The following is a 20,497-nucleotide window of genomic DNA, read 5'->3' as shown; positions in this document are numbered from 1 at the left end:
GCACTGCTGCGGTCTAAAGCACTGCTGTGGTCTAAGGCACTGCTGTGGTCTAAAGCACTGCTGCGGTCTAAAGCACTGCTGTGGTCTAAAGCACTGCTGCGGTCTAAGGCACTGCTGTGGTCTAAAGCACTGCTGCGGTCTAAAGCACTGCTGCGGTCTAAGGCACTGCTGCGGTCTAAAGCACTGCTGCGGTCTAAAGCACTGCTGCGGTCTAAGGCACTGCTAGAGGCATCACTATAGATCCGGGTTCAATCGCGGGCTGTATCACATCTGGCTGTGAGTCCCATACAGAGGTGCACAATTGGCCCAGCGTCGTCCGGGTTAGTGGAGGGTTTGGCCGGGGGTGCTTTATTTGGCTCAACGCGCTCTAGAGATTCCTTGTGGCGGGCTAGGCGCCTGCAGGCTGACCTCAGTCGTCAGGTGAACAGTGTTTCCTCCAACACATTGGTCCGGCTGGCGTCCGGATTAAGCAGGCGGGTGTTAAGAAACGCCATTTGGCGGGTCATGTTTCGGAGGACACATGACTCAACCATTGCCTCCCGAGCCCGTTGGGGAGTTGCAGTAATGAGACAAGACTGAGAATGGGGAGAAAAAGAGGGTAAAATACCAAAAAATAAATAGAATAAATAGGAGATGCTCTTCAGGATGCTGGGAGGGTGTGGTGCTCTGTGATTGTGAGTAGTTGGTTGAGTGGTTGTGGATGTTGTTGTTCTTGATTGTGTTTGTGTTTCCACTGTTCAACAGGATTACACACAGGTCTTCTCCCGAGCAGCAACACAGCGGGTACACTGCGGTTCGGAACTCAGGTCAGGATTCGGGTAAGTATTGGTGTAGGTTTTCCTGTTTAAGGCTTTTCTGACTAAGTATGCATGTTTGAATATATATATATATATATATATATATATATATATATATATATATATATATATATATATATATATATACGTATATATTTTTCTAATAAGTCACTGCAGGTAGGTATGCATGTATTAAATGAATATGATTGAGAATCCACTCTGGGTCGGTATGCATGTTTTAAATGAATATGATTGAGAATCCACTCTGGGTCGGTATGCATGTTTTAAATGAATATGATTGAGAATCCACTCTGGGTCGGTATGCATGTATTAAAAGTTCACTCCGGGTACGTACACTCTTAGAAGTGTTCCGAAAGGGTTCTTCGGCTGTCCTCATAGGAGAACCCTTTTTGGTTATTGGTAGAAGCATTTATGGTAGAAGCCTTTATGGTTCCAGGTAGAACCCTCTCTATGGAAAGTTCTACATGGAAACCAAAAGGGTTCTACCTGTAATTAAAAGGGTTCTACTTGGAACCAAAAAGGTTACTTCAAAGGGTTCTCCTATGAGGACAGCCAAATAACCCTTTTAGGTTTAAGCACCTATTTTTGTGTATGCATTTTCAGTGTAGAGTTCTTTAAAGCTGGCAGACCCTGTGCTTCTCCATAAGGGGATACAAATCAAATACCAGTGTAGAGTTCTTTAAAGCTGGCAGACCCTGTGCTTCTCCATAAGGGGAAACAAATCAAATACCAGTGAGAGTAAAAGCAGCTGTTTAAAAGTGGATAAAAGTTATGACATGAAATAAGACAATAATAACATGATAATGTGTTAAAAGGCATGAAACTTGTTAGATCCACTTCAAATGTTATGGATTAAAAAAACAGTTAAAAAATAAAACATTTAAAAAATTGATAAAAGTGATGACACAATAATAGCGTGAATTGTTAAATATTACTGCACTGTTGGAGCTAGGGGGACAAGCATTTCACTACACCCGCAAAAACATCTGCTAAATGTGTATGTGACCATTACAATTTGATAAAAAAAATGTGATTGGATTTGATGTTTTGATGATTATTGATCTGATGATTAAAACGAAGGAAAAAAGGAAAAAAGACCTTAATATTTTAAAAGGGCCGTGAGGGTGGTGCTTTCTAAAACTCTGGGATGTTTTTGTTGTTCCTCTTGAATCATCAATTTCAAAGTTTCAGCCTAGAACAGCCATCCTCTCCATGGTGGTCATTAGACACAACAGTCCATGTGAGTATTGATTATTTATGTGTTTTGGGAGCCTAGGTTTCTCACTCATGGGTGGCACAAATTGGGATATGGGGGAGGGAAATGGGCAGGGTATATGCAAATTACTACGTAGTGTACTGAAACAGGCAGGGAGAGTGAGCGCGTCCATGGTGGCCTGTGAACCCGCAACCTTCTGGCCCTTAGCCCTGGACTCTACCACAAAACCATGCTGGGGCAAAGTTGATATCCACATTTATAAACACAGTATCGCTACAGTTATAGTTATTTGTGGTTGTTAATTTTTGTAGTTGAGTTAATTGAATGAGGGGGGAGGGTGTGGCCATTTTTTTTTAAGTACAAGGGTGGGTGTGCATGAGTGTGTGCGTGAGTGTGTGCATGCGTGTGTGGAGAAGGAGAAGAGAACAGGACAAGACATGAAACCTCATATCATGAACCATATTTAAACCATAACATAACTTTATTATAATGATAGTACAAAAAAATACACATGACCCAACTAACAATATACCAAAGGCCTTAGGGCACAGGCATTAGAACCCTAGCAACGTGTTACTGACACAAGGCACATATGGCAGTGGTTTTATTGACAGGTTTAAATACTGCAAATATTTACAAGCAAAACGTTTTGGCAATCAAACCCAATGAAAATGAATCAAATCAATGAATCTCAAATGTTTTCATATGGTGAGAAACCCAAGAGCTGATGAAGGAAAGGAGAACAGTGGTTTTCATCACTCCAATGAGAGGTCAGAAGGCTGTGTTGCCATGAAACAATCAAAGTGTACTGCTTGAACAGTTCATAGCTAGCTAGTTGTTAACTCTCTGAACAATAAGATATACAGAACGGATTGTTTTGTGGTTGGAGTCTTGTTACCTTGCCAACAGATAGACAGTATACAGTCTGTATTACATGTAATGACATAACAAGCATTAATCAAAAGTCATTATCACACTACCTATCCCATAGAGAGGCATTCTCTTTCCTCTAACCAGGAAAACATCTGGTTAAATTCAACCTACGTTCACTGTTTGAAGGTATTCGTTCAATTTCCGTAACAAGAAAAAGCAGGCATTTCCTTGTGAGAGGAATATTGACATTGACATTTTAGAAATTCTAGTACTCTGGTCGTGGCACATCAGAGGAGGCTGGTGGGAGGAGCAATAGACGAACGGGCTCATTGTAATGGCTGGAATTGAATTAATGGAAGGGAGTCAACTACATGTAGTTTTCATATGTTTGATGTGTTGGATATCATTCCATTAATTCCATTCCAGCCATTACAATAGGCCATCCTCCTATAGCTCCTCCCACCAGCCTCCTCCGAGACACATACAATCAGTCTAAAACATAGAAAACATTTCAAACAGTAGCCCTAAAGATATTAGGATATAAACTTCCATTGCTTCTAAACGTTTAGAATTAATATAATTCTGTTTGAGTCATGACATTCACCCTTTTTACTTAAGGACACGATTAAGCTGCAATGTAAGACAAAGAAAGCCTAGAGCTAAATATACTGGAGCGATGCTAATGCTATGGAAAAGACTGCGGTCCATTGTGCATGTGTGTGCTGTATTTGTCTCCTTACAGACACACAGCTGTCAGAGTCAAGATGGTGAGGGACCCATCGGCCCTCCAGGAGACCATACCCCCCACTGGGACTCGCTTTAGGGGTACAGGATGCTTGTAGTGGTGGGGTTGGTAGTGGTGGTGGTGGTGATGGTGGTAGTAGTGGTGGTGATGGTGGTAGTAGTAGTGGTGGTGGTGGTGGTGATGGTGGTAGGTAGTAGTGGTGGTGGGGGTGGTGGTAGTAGTAGTGGTGGTGGTGATGGTAGTAGTGTTGGTGTTGGTGGTGGTGGTGATGGTAGTAGTGGTGGTGGTGGTGATGGTAGTAGTGGTGGTGGTTGTGGTGATTGTGGTAGTAGTGGTGGTGGTGGTGGTGGTAGTAGTGGTGGTGGTGGTAGTAGGGAGTGAAGGCTGCTGGAGAGTGATAGGTTAAGAGACTCATACCATCTCTTCCTTTAGGGCATCCTTTTTGGTGATATTAGTGAGTCTAACTCTGGCTTCCTCTTTCTCCTCATCCTCCCTCCTCTTCTTGTCGCGAGCCTCTCCCTCTTGATGGTAGCCCACCATCAGCTGATAGACTATCACCCCGAAGGTGGAGCCTATAAACGGGGCAAAGATGGGCACCAGGAACCAGCACTTACCGGCACTGTGAGGACCAGAGAGCGAGAGCGAGAGAGAGAGGGAGAGAGAGAGAGAGAGAGAGAGAGAGGAAGAGAGAGGGAGAGAGAGAGAGAGAGAGAGAGAGAGAGAGAGAGAGAGAGGGAGAGAGAGAGAGAGGAAGAGAGAGGGTGAAGCAAAGACATGGATTACACAAGAGACCGGAGAAATATATATTCTTAATCTTGGCATCCTCTGCTTTTAGCTGTTTGTTCCATCATTACCATCTCCCATTTTGTCTCATCTGCATATCAATAATGCACAAAGCCCGAACCAGGACATTCAACAGAGGGGTAGACGTATAGTGCTAGTAAACATAAGAAGAGGTGTGAAGACAAGCAGAGAGATGAGGAGGCAACTAGAATAATGCAGAAAGGTGTACAGGATTGTGGGAGGACTCACGTGAAGACCTCGGGGCCCCAGCCTGCCAGGGAGGTGAAGAGACGAGGCCCCAGGTCCCTGGCAGGATTGACGGCGTAGCCGGAGTTGAAGCCCATGGACAGGCCAATGACCAGCACCACGAAGCCCACCGTGAAGGCCTCCAGGCCCTGGGGGATGGGGTTGTTGTAGGGGTCTACGATGGCCAGGATACACACGACCAACGCTGCCGTGCCAATCACCTGAGATAAAGACACTTACATTAACATGGAGAATTCCCAATACACTAGTAGTTCTGTTCCCTAATCAGTTTGGGGGTTGTATGCAGAAGGAAGATGCTAACCTGGTCAAAGAAGCCGTTGAGCAGGTTGAGATGTTCGCCAGGGTAGGTGGCGAAGATGCCAGCGGTGGCGTTGGGCCCGGTAACGATGAGCTTTCCAGCAAAGCCCCACAGAGCGTCTGTGAGGAGATTACACACAGACAAACATCATGAGATAACATCAACTTTAAAAAGGTGTTACACTATACACTGATTCGTCCAATGGATGCATCAGTTCCATCCCTGGTCATGTCAGAGGACTCACCAAAGTACAGACCAAAGATGATCCCGGAGCCCAGGAAAGCGCCCAGTGTCTGGAAGGCAAAGTACATTGGGAACTTTCTCCAGCGTTCTCTCCCAAGCAGGCAGAGGGCAAAGGTCACCGCCGGGTTTAGATGGCCTCCTGAGAATAACACACGTTGAGAGATTTTTAACATTAAAGCAGGACGGCTTTTCTCCAAAAGGAAGTACCTTTCCAACACTGCAACACAGTCATTTATCAGGCAGAAGAACACATGACTATTATAGGTTGAGCATTAGAACAACTCATGGGAACAAATCTGTTCAAGGAGAACCTATACACCTAGTCATATGATGTGCGTACCTGATACTTGGCCACAGACCAGGATCCCTAGGGTGGCAGCGAAGCCGAAAGCAAAGTTCACGGTGAGGAACATGCCATGAGATCCTCCACTAAGCACCAGCTGAGCCACCGCACCACAACCAAACATCTGTCAAGAGAGGGGAGAGACAAAAACTATAACATGAGTACCAACAAAAATTGAGCGCCAACATCGCTAGGTGTGTAAATCCAGAGCACAGCCAAACATACATTTTGCAATGTTAACACACTGCAATAGTCACTCAAGCTTTGTGCATCAAATGGCTTTGTAATTACAAATTATATATACTGAACAAAAATATAAACTCAACATGTAAAGTGTTGGTCCCATTTTCTTCTGAAATAAAGGATCCCATGCACAAAAAGGTCATTTCTATCAAATTTGTAGAACAAATTTGTTTACATCCCTGTTAGTGAGCATTTCTCCTTTGACAAGATAATACATCCACCTGACAGGTGTGGCATGTCAAGAAGCTGATTAAACAGCATGATCATTACACAGGTGCACCTTGTGCTGGAGACACTAAAAGGCCACTCTAAAAAGTGCAGTTTTGTGACAACACAATGCCACAGATATCTCAAGTTTTGAGGGAGCGTGTAATTGGCATGCTGACAGCAGGAATGTCCAACAGAGCTGTTGCAAGATAATTGAATGTCAATAAGCCACCACCAAAGTTATTTTAGAGAATTTGGCAGTATATCCAACCAGCCTCACAACCGCAGACCACGTGTAACCACACCAGCCAAGGACCTCCACATCCGTCTGAGAGGGGGGAAAAACTTATTCTGATTGGCTGGGCATGGCTCCCCACTGGTTGGACCTAGCTCCCAAATGGGTGGGTCTATCCCCTTCCAGGCCAATCCATGGCTGTGTCCCTGCCCAGTCATGTGAAATCCATAGATTAGGGACTAATGAATTTATTTAAATTGACTGATTTAACTGTAACTCAGTAAAAATGTAGCATGTATATTTTTGTTCAGTGTTCAAACGGATATCCTAGATTTGTCATCCCTGAAGGTCAGCACAGGTCAGAAGCGGTGTGCAATCGCTGTAAGTGAAACTGGACACCTTAAAGATTGAAATGGGATCCAGTCGCAAGGCCCCCTGGAGTGAATGCATTCCACTGAGACCACAGTAACGTTGAGGTTAGTTGCGAGGAACCATAGCTCTCGATAAAGGTCTTGGCGTCTAGCAGAGGTTCAACATCACTGAGCCCAGTCTAAACTCCCGATGAGACCAGAGGGCCTCATGCTTCCAACTCGGTGGAAAAATACTTCAGGGACACCATCTTTAGACATGTAGTCAAATGTCAGCGGCATCTGATAACATGTCGGTATGGTGCCAAAGAGTCGACTGAATTAGCCAGATCAAATTACACTGAAAGGTTATTCTCGGAATCGTTTGAAGTTTCATGACACAGTGAGCAATGACTGAAAAAGACAGCATCTAACAGAATGAATAACCTAAATCACAGCTGTCTAAATGGCTTGTTGGTGATAGCGACAGCAAGTCATGACAGCATTACGCCATGACATTGCATGACTGCATTACGCAATCACTCACCAGAATGTCAGGCAGTTTATGCTGTGTCCTCATACAGCAACATTATGTTTAGCGATAGACCTGGTCACCCAGGTATCCCTTTTAGCCAACAGCACTGGAGGTAGGGAGGTAGGGAGGTAGGGAGGGTTTGAGGGTGGTAGTGTCACATAGACAGGAAACCTCAGATAGCTTTAGATGGCGTCAGTCTTTTCAAACATCACTATACATGAAAAATGTTTATTGGAAAAAAGAACAGGTGAAGTTTGAAGAAGTCACCATACTCTTTCCATCACAGAGCCACTCCTACATAGCTGCAGGAAGCAGGGGTGCTGAGGGTGCTGCAGCACAACCTGAAAAATCCCCCTCCAAAAAATATAGTCATAAAAAAATGTAAAAGTGTTGTTGTTTTTTACAACATTATTTTACAAAAGTAGTGCACTGGGCCTTTACTGGTATTCGGGGACTAATATAGACCTCTGTAGAGCAGGCAAAAAAAAGAAAACAGCATCACTGCCTTGCCAAAAAAAGGTAGTTGTAAAATTAGGAACAGTATATCTAGCAGGATTCAATAGTTTGCAATTGTGAGAGTTGTTTCCCTGTCCCCTTCTCTGTGATTGTCATTCTACTGGAATACAGAAAGAACAAAACCTAAACAATTACATCCAAAAGTGCAAAGTCATGGACAAAGACACAAAACATCTGCATCAAATTAAATGTTTTTCTGGATAAAATAACATGGAAAACAACCACTTTTTGTGCAGTATTAATTGACCATCCTTACAAACCACTTACTGTAAATGTACATTAAAGTATTGTACATAGGATGGTCATCTAGGGTTGTACCTGTAGACTTTCCATCACCATGAAGAAAAACAATGTACAATACAGTAATTGAGTACATTGAGACATCAAGTGGTATGTGATGATGTGGCTCAGTTAGTAGAGCATGGCATGGTGCTTGCAATGCTCGGGTTGTGGGTTTGATTCCCAAGAGGTGACCCGTATGAAAATGCATGCGGTCACTACTGTAAGTTGCTGTGGATCAGAGTGTCAGTTTTCACATAGAAATAAGTTGCATTTGCGAAGTATTTCTAGAAACTGGAAAACATATACCAAGCAAGTATTTTTATATTCCACTTGTATTATCAGCTTAACTGTTTTGTACAGATAATGATCAGATTCAAGTTACAAATGTTTTATTTTTATTTATTTTTAATCACAAATGTAGTGCACTGAGCCTTTACTAGTCCTGTATTAGAGGACCATAACACTGAGGACCATAACACTGAGCCTTTACTAGTCCTGTATTAGAGGACCATAACACTGAGCCTTTACTAGTCCTGTATTAGAGGACCATAACACTGAGCCTTTACTAGTCCTGTATTAGAGGACCATAACACTGAGCCTTTACTAGTCCTGTATTAGAGGACCATAACACTGAGCCTTTACTAGTCCTGTATTAGAGGACCATAACACTGAGCCTTTACTAGTCCTGTATTAGAGGACCATAACACTGAGCCTTTACTAGTCCTGTATTAGAGGACCATAACACTGAGCCTTTACTAGTCCTGTATTAGAGGACCATAACACTGAGCCTTTACTAGTCCTGTATTAGAGGACCATAACACTGAGCCTTTACTAGTCCTGTATTAGAGGACCATAACACTGAGCCTTTACTAGTCCTGTATTAGAGGACCATAACACTGAGCCTTTACTAGTCCTGTATTAGAGGACCATAACACTGAGCCTTTACTAGTCCTGTATTAGAGGACCATAACACTGAGCCTTTACTAGTCCTGTATTAGAGGACCATAACACTGAGCCTTTACTAGTCCTGTATTAGAGGACCATAACACTGAGCCTTTACTAGTCCTGTATTAGAGGACCATAACACTGAGCCTTTACTAGTCCTGTATTAGAGGACCATAACACTGAGCCTTTACTAGTCCTGTATTAGAGGACCATAATACTGGGCCTTTACTAGTCCTGTATTAGAGGACCATAACACTGAGCCTTTACTAGTCCTGTATTAGAGGACCATAACACTGAGCCTTTACTAGTCCTGTATTAGAGGACCATAACACTGAGCCTTTACTAGTCCTGTATTAGAGGACCATAACACTGAGCCTTTACTAGTCCTGTATTAGAGGACCATAACACTGAGCCTTTACTAGTCCTGTATTAGAGGACCATAACACTGAGCCTTTACTAGTCCTGTATTAGAGGACCATAACACTGAGCCTTTACTAGTCCTGTATTAGAGGACCATAACACTGAGCCTTTACTAGTCCTGTATTAGAGGACCATAACACTGAGCCTTTACTAGTCCTGTATTAGAGGACCATAACACTGAGCCTTTACTAGTCCTGTATTAGAGGACCATAACACTGAGGACCATAACACTGAGCCTTTACTAGTCCTGTATTAGAGGACCATAACACTGAGCCTTTACTAGTCCTGTATTAGAGGACCATAACACTGAGCCTTTACTAGTCCTGTATTAGAGGACCATAACACTGAGCCTTTACTAGTCCTGTATTAGAGGACCATAACACTGAGCCTTTACTAGTCCTGTATTAGAGGACCATAACACTGAGCCTTTACTAGTCCTGTATTAGAGGACCATAACACTGAGCCTTTACTAGTCCTGTATTAGAGGACCATAACACTGAGCCTTTACTAGTCCTGTATTAGAGGACTGACATAGAGGACCATAACACTGGGCCTTTACTAGTCCTGTATTAGAGGACCATAACACTGAGCCTTTGCTAGTCCTGTATTAGAGGACTGATATAGAGGACAGTAACACTGAGCCTTTGCTAGTCCTGTATTAGAGGACTGATATAGAGGACAGTAACACTGAGCCTTTACTAGTCCTGTATTAGAGGACTGATATAGAGGACAGTAACACTGGGCCTTTACTAGTCCTGTATTAGAGGACCATAACACTGAGCCTTTGCTAGTCCTGTATTAGAGGACTGACATAGAGGACCATAACACTGGGCCTTTACTAGTCCTGTATTAGAGGACCATAACACTGAGCCTTTACTAGTCCTGTATTAGAAGACCGATATAGTCGTCCTCAGCACATTTATTCTGCACATTTCTTCCCCAAACTACTTCCCGCGGTCATGCACTCCTATGAACATTGTTTGAAGATAGTGATTTGGGGGGTGGTCAGCCGTGGTTTTGTGTGGCAGTATGTGGTCTCCTGCCACTTGGATTTAAGCAAAGCAGAGCACACAGACTGTTTCAGAAATGAAGCTGAAATATAAGGAGAACAATTATTTTCCCCCTAATTCCTGGGTTTATGTAAGGACTGTATTGTTTCCTGGGCGGTGCACATGCACACCACCGCTGGGGCCTGAAGGACGTGTTCTGTATGTCCAACCGCCTGTCACACACAGGTGATCCTGTAAGAGCTCAGGAAAGACCTGTCTGCTGATAGAGTCACTGTCACCCGCTGACCTTCAGAGACAAAGAGTGCCTGTCGGCTCCCCACTGACCACCTGGAAATGGAAGTGGTCCCCTTCACTCCAGAGACACCACATTCATTCAGAGGCTTCTAATTAACGACTTCAGTTTACGTTCACTCTTTTCCTATTTCTTCAGTGTAAACTGGAGTCAGGTATACAATTGTAAAGAATGCAGAGATCTGTTCTCCATATATAGGGGTGAAGCTGTGCGCATGCCAAATCTAATGCGCACACACACACACACACTGAAAACCACACACACTGAAAAACACCACATACACACACACTGAAAAACACACACACACATTGAAAAACACACACACTGAAAAACACACATATACACGTAGAGATAAACAACACTGCCCTGCCCTTCGTTCCTCCTCCCTACCTGAGAACCAGTCATTAGAACGCCTACCTGTTCACTCATTATATTACTTAGTCATTAGTACAACTTGATGACGTTAGCACAATAGATGACGTCTACCTGTGTCCTGGAGAGCATTTGGTGTGTTCACGTTTCACCCATTGTGTTGTCGCTGTCACTCCTCCCATAACATACATTAACATGGAAGAAAAACGTTGTTTAAAACGTGTGTGAAAGAGCCTGCAACCGTGAGTAAGACTGAATGATCCCTCCATCAACTCTCTGAGCCAAATAGTGAAAGTTAACTGCCTAGAGACCAGCAGGTTGTATACTCGCTAAACTGTCCGCTAGGTGCTCAGTGGCCATTGACTGCTAGAGCCAGATAACAATACAAATAGCAGGGGTTGTTTAATTTGTCTTGTTTCTTTATTTAACGTGACCAATGGCCTAGGGTCTGGGTTCCTTTTATGTGAATGACTGAGGGAAGATTTCATCTGTCAGTTTTATTAAAGCTGAGTGATGTGGAGGGATGAGTCCTTCTAGGAAGAGGCCACTCTAAGAGGGAAACAATCAACAGCGGTCAAAAGTGCAAACAAGAAGCAATCATCCCTAATATTCTTTTTAAAAACAAATTGTTACAATATCATAGTTTTGTGCTTAAATTGAAGCTCTCAAATTGTTCTACTGCTTGAGATCCTGAACCTCCTATAAAATATTAGCTCCAGAGTATTGTGGAGTTCATGCATCGGAATGTAAACAGTAACGGCACCAAAACATTAGTACCGACACATATTTCAGTCCAAGTCAAGCACTGCTTAGACTCCTCAGGGACATACATCTTACACACAATGTACAGTATGTTGAATTCTAGACTACCAATTTCTCAGTGTTCAATATCAACAAGTCTTGTGCCATGTCACCATGATGAAGAATGGAACAAAGGAACAAATATGGCAGACACAATATGTGTCAAGTACACAGAGATTTACAAACACACATTTACAAACACACGTGTGTGTGTGAATGTGTGTTTATGGATATGATTCAAAAACACACATATACAAACATGCCCGTGCGCACACACACACACACACACCAAACTCAAATATGGCAGCAGAAGGGCATGAGGTTGTCGGGGGAGCTTAGGATCCTGGATCGTTATGCTGGTATCATGTGGCCATGTTCTTGCCAACAAGAGCAAGCATATTTTTGTACAGACTCAAGGAGTGTGATTTACAGCTGCCTATATGAGTCTCACATTCCAGACTCCTGTCACATTGAAGTCAAGTGCAAAGTCTAGCACAACCTGTAAACCCATGCTGAACTTATCCACCAGTATCCATCGCTCTCACATCTTGGCATTACAACAATGGTCTATACTCGAGTTATTGTTAATTCAGAATTAATACAGACAAGAGGAGCCAAGAAAATGTAACCTGCAATGTCATATTTCAAGGAGATACAGGTATGAATATGCTCAAACTAATATTTATTGTGGCAAAGAATCATGAAAGTAAAACATGCAGTCTACTCTTCCAAGGAAAGCTTGAGTGAGGATAACCTGACTATAGATATGGAAAATTAGTATAACCTGACTATAGATGTGGAAAATGAGTGAGAATAACCTGACTATAGATGTGGAAAATGAGTGAGGATAACCTGACTATAGATGTGGAAAATTAGTATAACCTGACTATAGATGTGGAAAATGAGTGAGAACAACCTGACTATAGATGTGGAAAATGAGTGAGGATAACCTGACTATAGATGTGGAAAATGATTGAGGACAACCTGACTATAGATGTGGAAAATGAGTGAGGATAACCTGACTATAGATGTGGAAAATGAGTGAGGATAACCTGACTATAGATGTGGAAAATGAGTGAGGATAACCTGACTACAGATGTGGATAATGAGTGAGGATAACCTGACTACAGATGTGGATAATGAGTGAGGATAACCTGACTATAGATGTGGATAATGAGTGAGGATAACCTGACTATAGATGTGGATAATGAGTGAGGATAACCTGACTATACATATTATGAATGAGAATGTGAGTAAGGTGGTGAGAGATAGAGGGTCTCTTACCACCAGGATGAGGGTACCCAGACACTCTGCCAGAGCCTGGCGCAGCAGCAGGTTACGGATCTGGAAGTTCCGTGCCAGCTTGTCCAACCATATCTTCTGTTTTCCCATGGTTCAGTGCTGCTCGGCAAGGTAGGTCCTCCTGAGTGTGTGTGATGGCTGATGACCTGGCCTCTTGTACTGTGTCTGGTGACAGTAGGTAGGTCCTCCTGAGTGTGTGTGATGGCTGATGCCCTGGCCTCCTGTACTGTGTCTGGTGACAGTAGGTAGGTAGGTCCTCCTGAGTGTGTGAGATGGATGAGGCCCTGGCCTTCGTCTCTTATAGGACCTGGATTTCCTGTGGCTCCTGCCAAAGACAGCCTCCTCGAACACTCCCTTCTCTCTCCCTCCCACAATCTCTCTCTATAGATGTCAGTGTCTCTCCCTTGTAAATCCCAAACACTCTCTTTCTCTCTCTCTGCCTCTTCTGATTTGCACTCTCTCTCTTCTCCTTTCCGCCTGTCCATTTTCTCTGTTGTTCCTGCTTTGTCTGGTCTGAATAGAGGTAAGATTTACTCAAAATCAGTTATAGGGATAGACCTTACACATGCTTTATGAGCTTGCCATACTTTCATCTGGTAATACATCAACAGATCTCAGAACTGTCTGACAGCCCTTTGCTTGACACAAGTCAGCCTGCCTCAGGGCCCTGCATGGTGTCTGTAATGAAGCTGGCAGTTTGTTGAGTGCACTCAGATCTACCTGACAGAACATGAAATCCACTATACTGAAAATGTTTAAAGTATTTTAGTTATTTGTGGGAAGAAAGGGACGGCCATAGTTTACTGTATGTGAGTGTTAGGTTGAGTATCTCTACTCATGCTAGTGTGATATATATGTGAATTGAAGTAGACTACTTGTACTCTGTATTTTGTGCTTTGCTACTTCACAATGTACTGTGTAGGGCTTCCTATTGTGTTGATATATCAAATGCAATGTTGGATATAGCAGATAACAGAAAAACATCAAGGTACATCATATTTGTTCAAGAACTGATTGATCTATAATATACTGTATAATCTATACTTTCACAGTTCAATTGAACGCAAAGTGCTCTAGTACCTCAACAGAGGGGTCACACTGCTTCTTGGTGTGAGAAGCATACATTTTGAGCGGTTATAGAGATATAATGACAGGCACCTCTAATTCAGACCAGACAAAGCAGGAACAGTACATGGTGATGACGATTCAGGCAGAACAAAGAAACAGGATGGACTAAAAGGAGAAGAGAGAGTGTGAGAATCAGAAGACTTATCTTCAGAAGAGGAAGAGCTCATTTCCTGCAATTCTAAACATATTGCCAGGTGGCAGAATGAAAATTGTGGCTATATAGCTAATCTTATGCTATTCTACACATTTGGCAATGAGGCTGAGACAGTTTTTTCCATTTTTTTCCATAGGGGATTGTAGAAACACTTAAAGGGCTGTGTTTCGTGTAGGCTTTCCCTGGCGTGATGTTTTCATAACCATGTAAATCTCTCTCGGACAAGGTGACTATTATCAATATATTCTGCTCTATTTACTCTCAGATTGGAAAATGCTTATTTGCAACAAAGTAGACATCATAGAAAACTACAAATCCCTGCAAGCTCCTGCATGTCATCTCTAGCTGACACCTTTGCTAACAGGTACTGTGTCAATTTAAAACTTGCACAATACCGTTCACAGAATTGTCAATTTAAAGTTTTGTAGCCAAATGATTCATTACTACATTTAGCTAACATTAGATAGTTAATCCAGAGATTATTATTCTTAACTGACTTGCATAGCTAAATAAAGGTTAAAACATATTTTTTTAATTGTTCAACTTTATTTGCCACTAGTCTGTGAATCTGTCTGTGACATATCGAAAATGAGGGTTTAAGGTCATGATAAGTCATGGAAATTTGTTTCATAATTTATATCAATTGAATTAATGGAGGCACACATATATCAATCATTTAAAAATCTACATATTCATGTTGAGTTATATACCTTGATTTGAAGTAGCTCACTTTATCCATTTGATCTCTGAATCATTGAATAAAGTAATAATACTTTTTTTTTAAAGTATTTGGTTGTAATGGTGCAAGATTTTATATGAAGGGTGGCAATCATCCTCCAGGAGAGCTACTGGCTGTGCAGGCTTTTGTTCAAGCCCTAGTCTAACCTCACTGTAGCCTAAACATCAGCTGCTCAACAGTTCCTTGATAAGCAGACTTGGATGTTTCAGGGTTTGATCAAAAGCCAAGCCTGAATACCCAGGAGGTCTCCAGATGGAGGGTTGACCACATGTTGACAACATGTGACTAACAGTGCAGTTCTACTTTGTGTGGTTAGGTTTCGATACACCCACTTGTGTTGATCCTCCCACTTGTTTCGCAACGTCCACTATCAGACACACTCCATATATGCAGTTACCTCTAACTCATGAGAAAAGCATTGAGGTGGTGGAGTACATAATGGTCTCCATTGTGTTTATGTAGTTTGTGTTTATCTTGTTGTGACACGTTAGGTGTCATTCAGACTTTTTGAAAGACAAATATTACTTAACACTAAAACCAGAGAGGAAGAGGCCAAGCAAAAGAATGTACTCCTCCCAAAATCTGTCAGCGTGAGACAAGCCCATTTCAATATTAATGTCTATGACATTGTTGAATTACGTGAGGCTTATTTGATCAAATAGACGTTTTATAATGTTTAGGCTGTTACAAATGTTTCTGATATAAGTGGATACCCTTGGCATTCTGGAAACTTTGAGAAAAACAACTTTGTGCTGTTGCGCACACGCGTATCTGCCCTCTCATTGGCTAGAATGGTCCCGTCTCACCTGCCAGAAAATCCTGTCCTGGATGGCCAGATTGCTAACAAGACTGACAAGAAACTGCCATGTGGGGAATCTTAAGTGGCCTGTTTGTTCTTCATACCATGTTTTGTTTCAAGTGATTTAATGTTAATACTAATATACATCAAATGTGCTAGCTAGCTAACCAACAATTGTATCGATGTACTGTATTTGAGAGAAAAGTGCTCATTGTGCAAATGTATTTATGCTTTCAATAAACATTGGAGACGAAATATTGCTTACATGTTGTCACCAATCTAAGTCAACCCTGTCTGTTTTTCCCCATTGTTGCGCACGCGTCCAGTTTGTTGCTAAAAAAACATGATTATGTGGAAGATGATTACATTTCCACAATGGGGCTTGATTAGGGATAACATATTGCCTCTCCTTAGAATTTCCTCAGTATGTAAACATCTTTTGTGAACATTCATGTTCTCTATATTTGTTTTTAGAACTTTTTCATAGTATCCATTTGGTAGTGGTTACAGTCCTGTCTCATCGCTGCAACTCCCGTACGGACTCGGGAGAGGCGAAGGTCAAGAGCCATGCGTCCATGCGTCCTTGAAAGATTACCCAACCAAGCCGCATTGCTTCTTGACACAATACACATCCAACCCGGAAGCCGGCAGAAACACCGTACACCTGGCGACCTGGTCAGCGTGCACTGCACCCGGCCCGCCACAGGAGTCGCTAGTGTGCGATGAGACAAGGATACCCCTGCCAGCCAAACCTTTCCTAACCCGGACGACTCTGGGCCAATTGTGCGCCGCCCCATGGGCCTCGCGGTCGCGGCCAGTTGCGACAGAGCCTGGGCTCGAACCCAGAATCTCTGGTGACACAGCTAGCACTGCGATGCTAACACCAATTGCACAACATTTTGTGTTATTCTTGAGCATGACAGACTACCCAGCAAACCTAAAATTGGTTCTGTGAAGTTCCCAGAACATTCGTAAGGTCGCGGCAAATGTTCTCAAAACACAATGTAGAGTTTGGGTTTCACCAGGCATAATGGGACCCATGTCATCCAAAAAGATGACTGAAGTTTGCCAAAAAGCACCTGGATGATCATCAAGTCTTGGAAGAATGTTCTATGGACAGATTATTCAAAATTATAACTTTTTGGACAACATGGTCCCATTATGCCTGGTGAAAACCAAACACTGCATTCCACAGTATGAACCTCATACCAACGGACCTCGACGACTTGCCTTAATAGAAGGAACCATGAATTCTGCTCTGTATCAGATAAATGTACAGGATACTGTCAGGCCATCCATCTGTGAGCTAAAGCTGAAGCACAGCTGGATCATGCAGCAGGACAATGATCCAAAACGCATAATCAAGTCTACATGACAATGGCTGATAAGCAACAAATTTGAAGTTTTGGAATGGCCTAATCAAAGTCCAGACCTAATCCCAATGTAGATGTTGTGTCAGGACTTGAAACGAGCAGTTCAAGCTTGAAAACCCACAAATGTCACGGAGTTACAGCAGTTCTGCATGGAAGAGTGGGCCAGAATCCCCCCAGACTGATCAACAACTACAGGAAGCTTTTGGATGGAGTGATTACAGCTAAAAAAGTGGCACAACCAGTTATTGAGAGTGGGGGCAATTACGTTTTCACACAAGGGCATTGGGTACTGCGTAACTTTGTTTATGAAATAAGTTCAGTATGTAATTGTTGTGCTATGTGTTCCCTCAGGCTCCCTTTATATAATATCAGGTTTTGGTTGAACATTCAGTATCAAAAATATGCAAAAGTAGAGAACATTTTAAAAGGGGCAAATACTTTTTCACGGCACTGTAGGTTACAATGATCATTTCCACATTTTCCAAATATGTCCGTTTTTCTGACGTTCATAGAGTATTTGTTTATGTTTAACCTCTACGGGATCTGTGTCCCTAAACCGGGAAGGTTGTTGCTAACGTGCGCTATTGTGACTAGAATGACGTATTATACAACAGCCAACTTTCCGGGACATAGACATGTCTTATATGGGTAGAAAGCTTAGATTCTTGTTAATCTAACTGCCGTGTCCGATTAACAGTTCCAATTATATTGAAAAAATACCATGCAATTTGAAGAGTGCACAACAACAAAAACTTTTATCACGGCAACTGGTTTGATACATTCACCTCTGAAGGTAAATGATGTACTTACATTCAGTAATCTTCTTCTGATTTGTCATCCTGAGTGTCCCAGAGATCAAATGTAGCATAGTTTTGTTTGATAGAATCAATACTTATATTCAAATGTAGGAACTGGGGTCTACAGTTTAACCCCACTGCCGTCTCTGGCTCCACACCCACCCGACCAGCCATCGAGTTGTATGAAAGTAAGTGTATAAGCTAATGATCAATCATGTATGACATTCCTGGAAGTGTGTAAACTTAAATTTTTTATTACCATAGCATTTTAAATAAAATAGTATTTGTCACATGCGCTGAATACTACTTACAAGTAAAAAATAGATAAGTAAAAATAACAAATAATTAAAGAGCAGCAGTAAAAAAAACAGTAGCGAAGCTATATACAGGGGGTTAGTCAAGGTAATTGAGGTAATATGTACATGTAGATAGAGTTAAAGTGACTATGCATAGATAATAAACAGAGAGTAGCAGCAGTGTAAAAGAGGGGGGTGGGGGACAATTTTCTCTATAGTTATGTACTTGAAAATGTATCAATTGGCCAATTCAGCACATTTTGGGCAAACTCCTGGCAGACTTGATAAAAAAATATTGTGCAGTAATGTAATTCTTCACTGGATCAGTCTGAAACTTTGCATACACACTGCTGTCATCTGGTGGCCAAAATCTGAATTACACCTAGACTCCGATCTGAAGGTATGGCTTTTCTCTTGCATTTTGGCATTAATACGTCATATATCAGGTAGCCTAGTGGTTAGAGTGTTGGACTTGTAACCAAAAGGTTGCAAGATTGAATCCCTGAGCTCCTGCTCCTGAACAAGGCAGTTAATCCCACTGTTCCTAGGCCATCATTGAAAATAAGAATTTGTTCTTAACTGCCTTGCCTAGTAAAATAAAGGTAAAAAACAAAATATCAGTTTGCAAACAATGTAAAAAAAAGATATCATGGATCTTTATTTTTGTTAAGGAATCTCCAAAATAAAGGTGTTTCAGCCTAGATCGGTGCTTTCTGTGGTGGTGGGGCAAGTCAGCCGAATATACGGAGCATTTCGCCGTGACTGGCTCGGTGTTCTGTCACTCATGGGGACACTACGTCACCGCCAAGTGTAAAGGTGGACATCGAAAATTCAAGCCCTTTGGGTGCTGCCATAGAGTTACATTAGAAGTGCCCTTCCAAGAAGGCTTAAGGTCATTGGCCACAGATAAAATTGCATCAAATCACAGTATATGTAAAGTAGCTTTGATTGGACTGATCATGTCAACATCATACTTTCAAAATCTTAGCTAGCAGTCATCATCATGAATCAAGTCGACAATCTACTGGCAAATCCTTTTTAATCCTCGTCATATGAAGAGAAATAATGAAGAGAAATGATACGTAAAACGAGAATACTGTGCTCATCGGCCATTGCACATAAACATTACACAACAAGTTGGAAATGGAAAATTCCACAATGAGTCGTTTGGAAGGAATCGTGACTGTGGCTAACTGCAAGCAATGCATCTGGGAAGTGGGGAATAAATGAGTTCCGACAGGGAAAATACATTTTGAACGGTCATCCAACTCGTAATTGTAAATCCGGCCTCTCTCTTTCTTTGACAACAAAATGTGCCCACAAAGGACTGCCTGTTCAAGTAAGCATAGCACAACAATGAGAGTCCAAAAATGTATTGTATACTGCTGCATAAATTATGTAATATGCCAGGGAGATATGTATACTGTAGCTAAGAAAGTAATACTAAGTTTGTTGTATAGTAAGATGTTAGTAGTCCAAGTGCCTCACCCTAATAATTTGGTATTTTTACCAATCTTAATTTCACCTACTGTTCTGACTTGGTGGTGCGCATGTAACCTGTTTTAGGGAAATGTAATCATTGAATATTGTCTGCTTATATGCTTCCTTTATTTATCCTACGGTTCTGACTTGGTGTCGAGGGAAATACTGTAAGAACATCCCATGTTGAATTCTGCTGCTGTACATTTCAAGTGCTGAACAAATAGTTATATTGACTAAGTCTATTCTAGCTCGCTCATTGAAATTACGGATTGCCTCATCCACTCGTTGTCCTCTTATGTCATAGTTCGTACATCTCAATTGTCAGTAGAAACCACATTTGTTTAAGCAAGTCAGCCATATCAGCTATGTTTTTTTAAAAGGCAGTTAACGAGACTGAATGACCTGTTTCGCTGCCAGACAAGGCTCTGTTGATTGGCAGGTGTAGTAGTGGTAAGATGTTGGGACTGATTTTGGGACAGTTTTATGTAGGCCTAATAGTTTGTGGGAACCGTTTGTCACCGTTGTAGTGCAATTCATGTATTGTAGCTTTGCTGGCATACATCAAAAACATTTTTAAAAGTTAGATTTACATGTTAAAATCGCCACTGATCTGGGCCCATATTTAGGTATCCAAGA

At 42.0% G+C, this 20,497-nt stretch overlaps 1 protein-coding gene across 1 annotated transcript; it reads right to left on the bottom strand.

Annotated features, from left to right (window-relative positions):
* Positions 1 to 2,489: 2,489 nt before the first annotated feature.
* On the bottom strand, positions 2,490 to 13,382 carry aqp3a (aquaporin 3a). The gene is made up of 6 exons (XM_020468100.2): positions 13,076 to 13,382; positions 5,584 to 5,710; positions 5,245 to 5,382; positions 5,004 to 5,119; positions 4,685 to 4,902; positions 2,490 to 4,271 (listed from the first exon to the last, which is right to left on the bottom strand). The coding sequence occupies exons 1-6, from the start codon at positions 13,181 to 13,183 to the stop codon at positions 4,064 to 4,066; spliced, it is 915 nt and encodes a 304-aa protein (XP_020323689.1). The 5' UTR covers positions 13,184 to 13,382; the 3' UTR covers positions 2,490 to 4,063.
* Between the last annotated feature and the right edge of the window lie 7,115 nt (positions 13,383 to 20,497).

This window comes from Oncorhynchus kisutch, linkage group LG3 (assembly GCF_002021735.2).
Source record: "Oncorhynchus kisutch isolate 150728-3 linkage group LG3, Okis_V2, whole genome shotgun sequence".
In the NCBI taxonomy this organism is placed as follows: Eukaryota; Metazoa; Chordata; class Actinopteri; order Salmoniformes; family Salmonidae; genus Oncorhynchus; species Oncorhynchus kisutch.
Note: the sequence above shows the minus strand (reverse complement) of the source record. Positions and strands in the feature narration are given on the sequence as shown.

What these genes read in the sequence shown, in the direction of transcription:
- aqp3a (XM_020468100.2), bottom strand. Translation starts at nt 13,183, where the DNA reads ATGGGAAAACAGAAGATATGGTTGGACAAGCTGGCACGGAACTTCCAG. An exon ending in TCAACGGCTTCTTTGACCAG is followed by an intron (nt 4,903 to 5,003) that starts GTTAGCATCTTC and finishes TCTTTATCTCAG; the next exon opens with GTGATTGGCACGGCAGCGTT. An exon ending in TGGGGCCCCGAGGTCTTCAC is followed by an intron (nt 4,272 to 4,684) that starts GTGAGTCCTCCC and finishes TGGTCCTCACAG; the next exon opens with TGCCGGTAAGTGCTGGTTCC.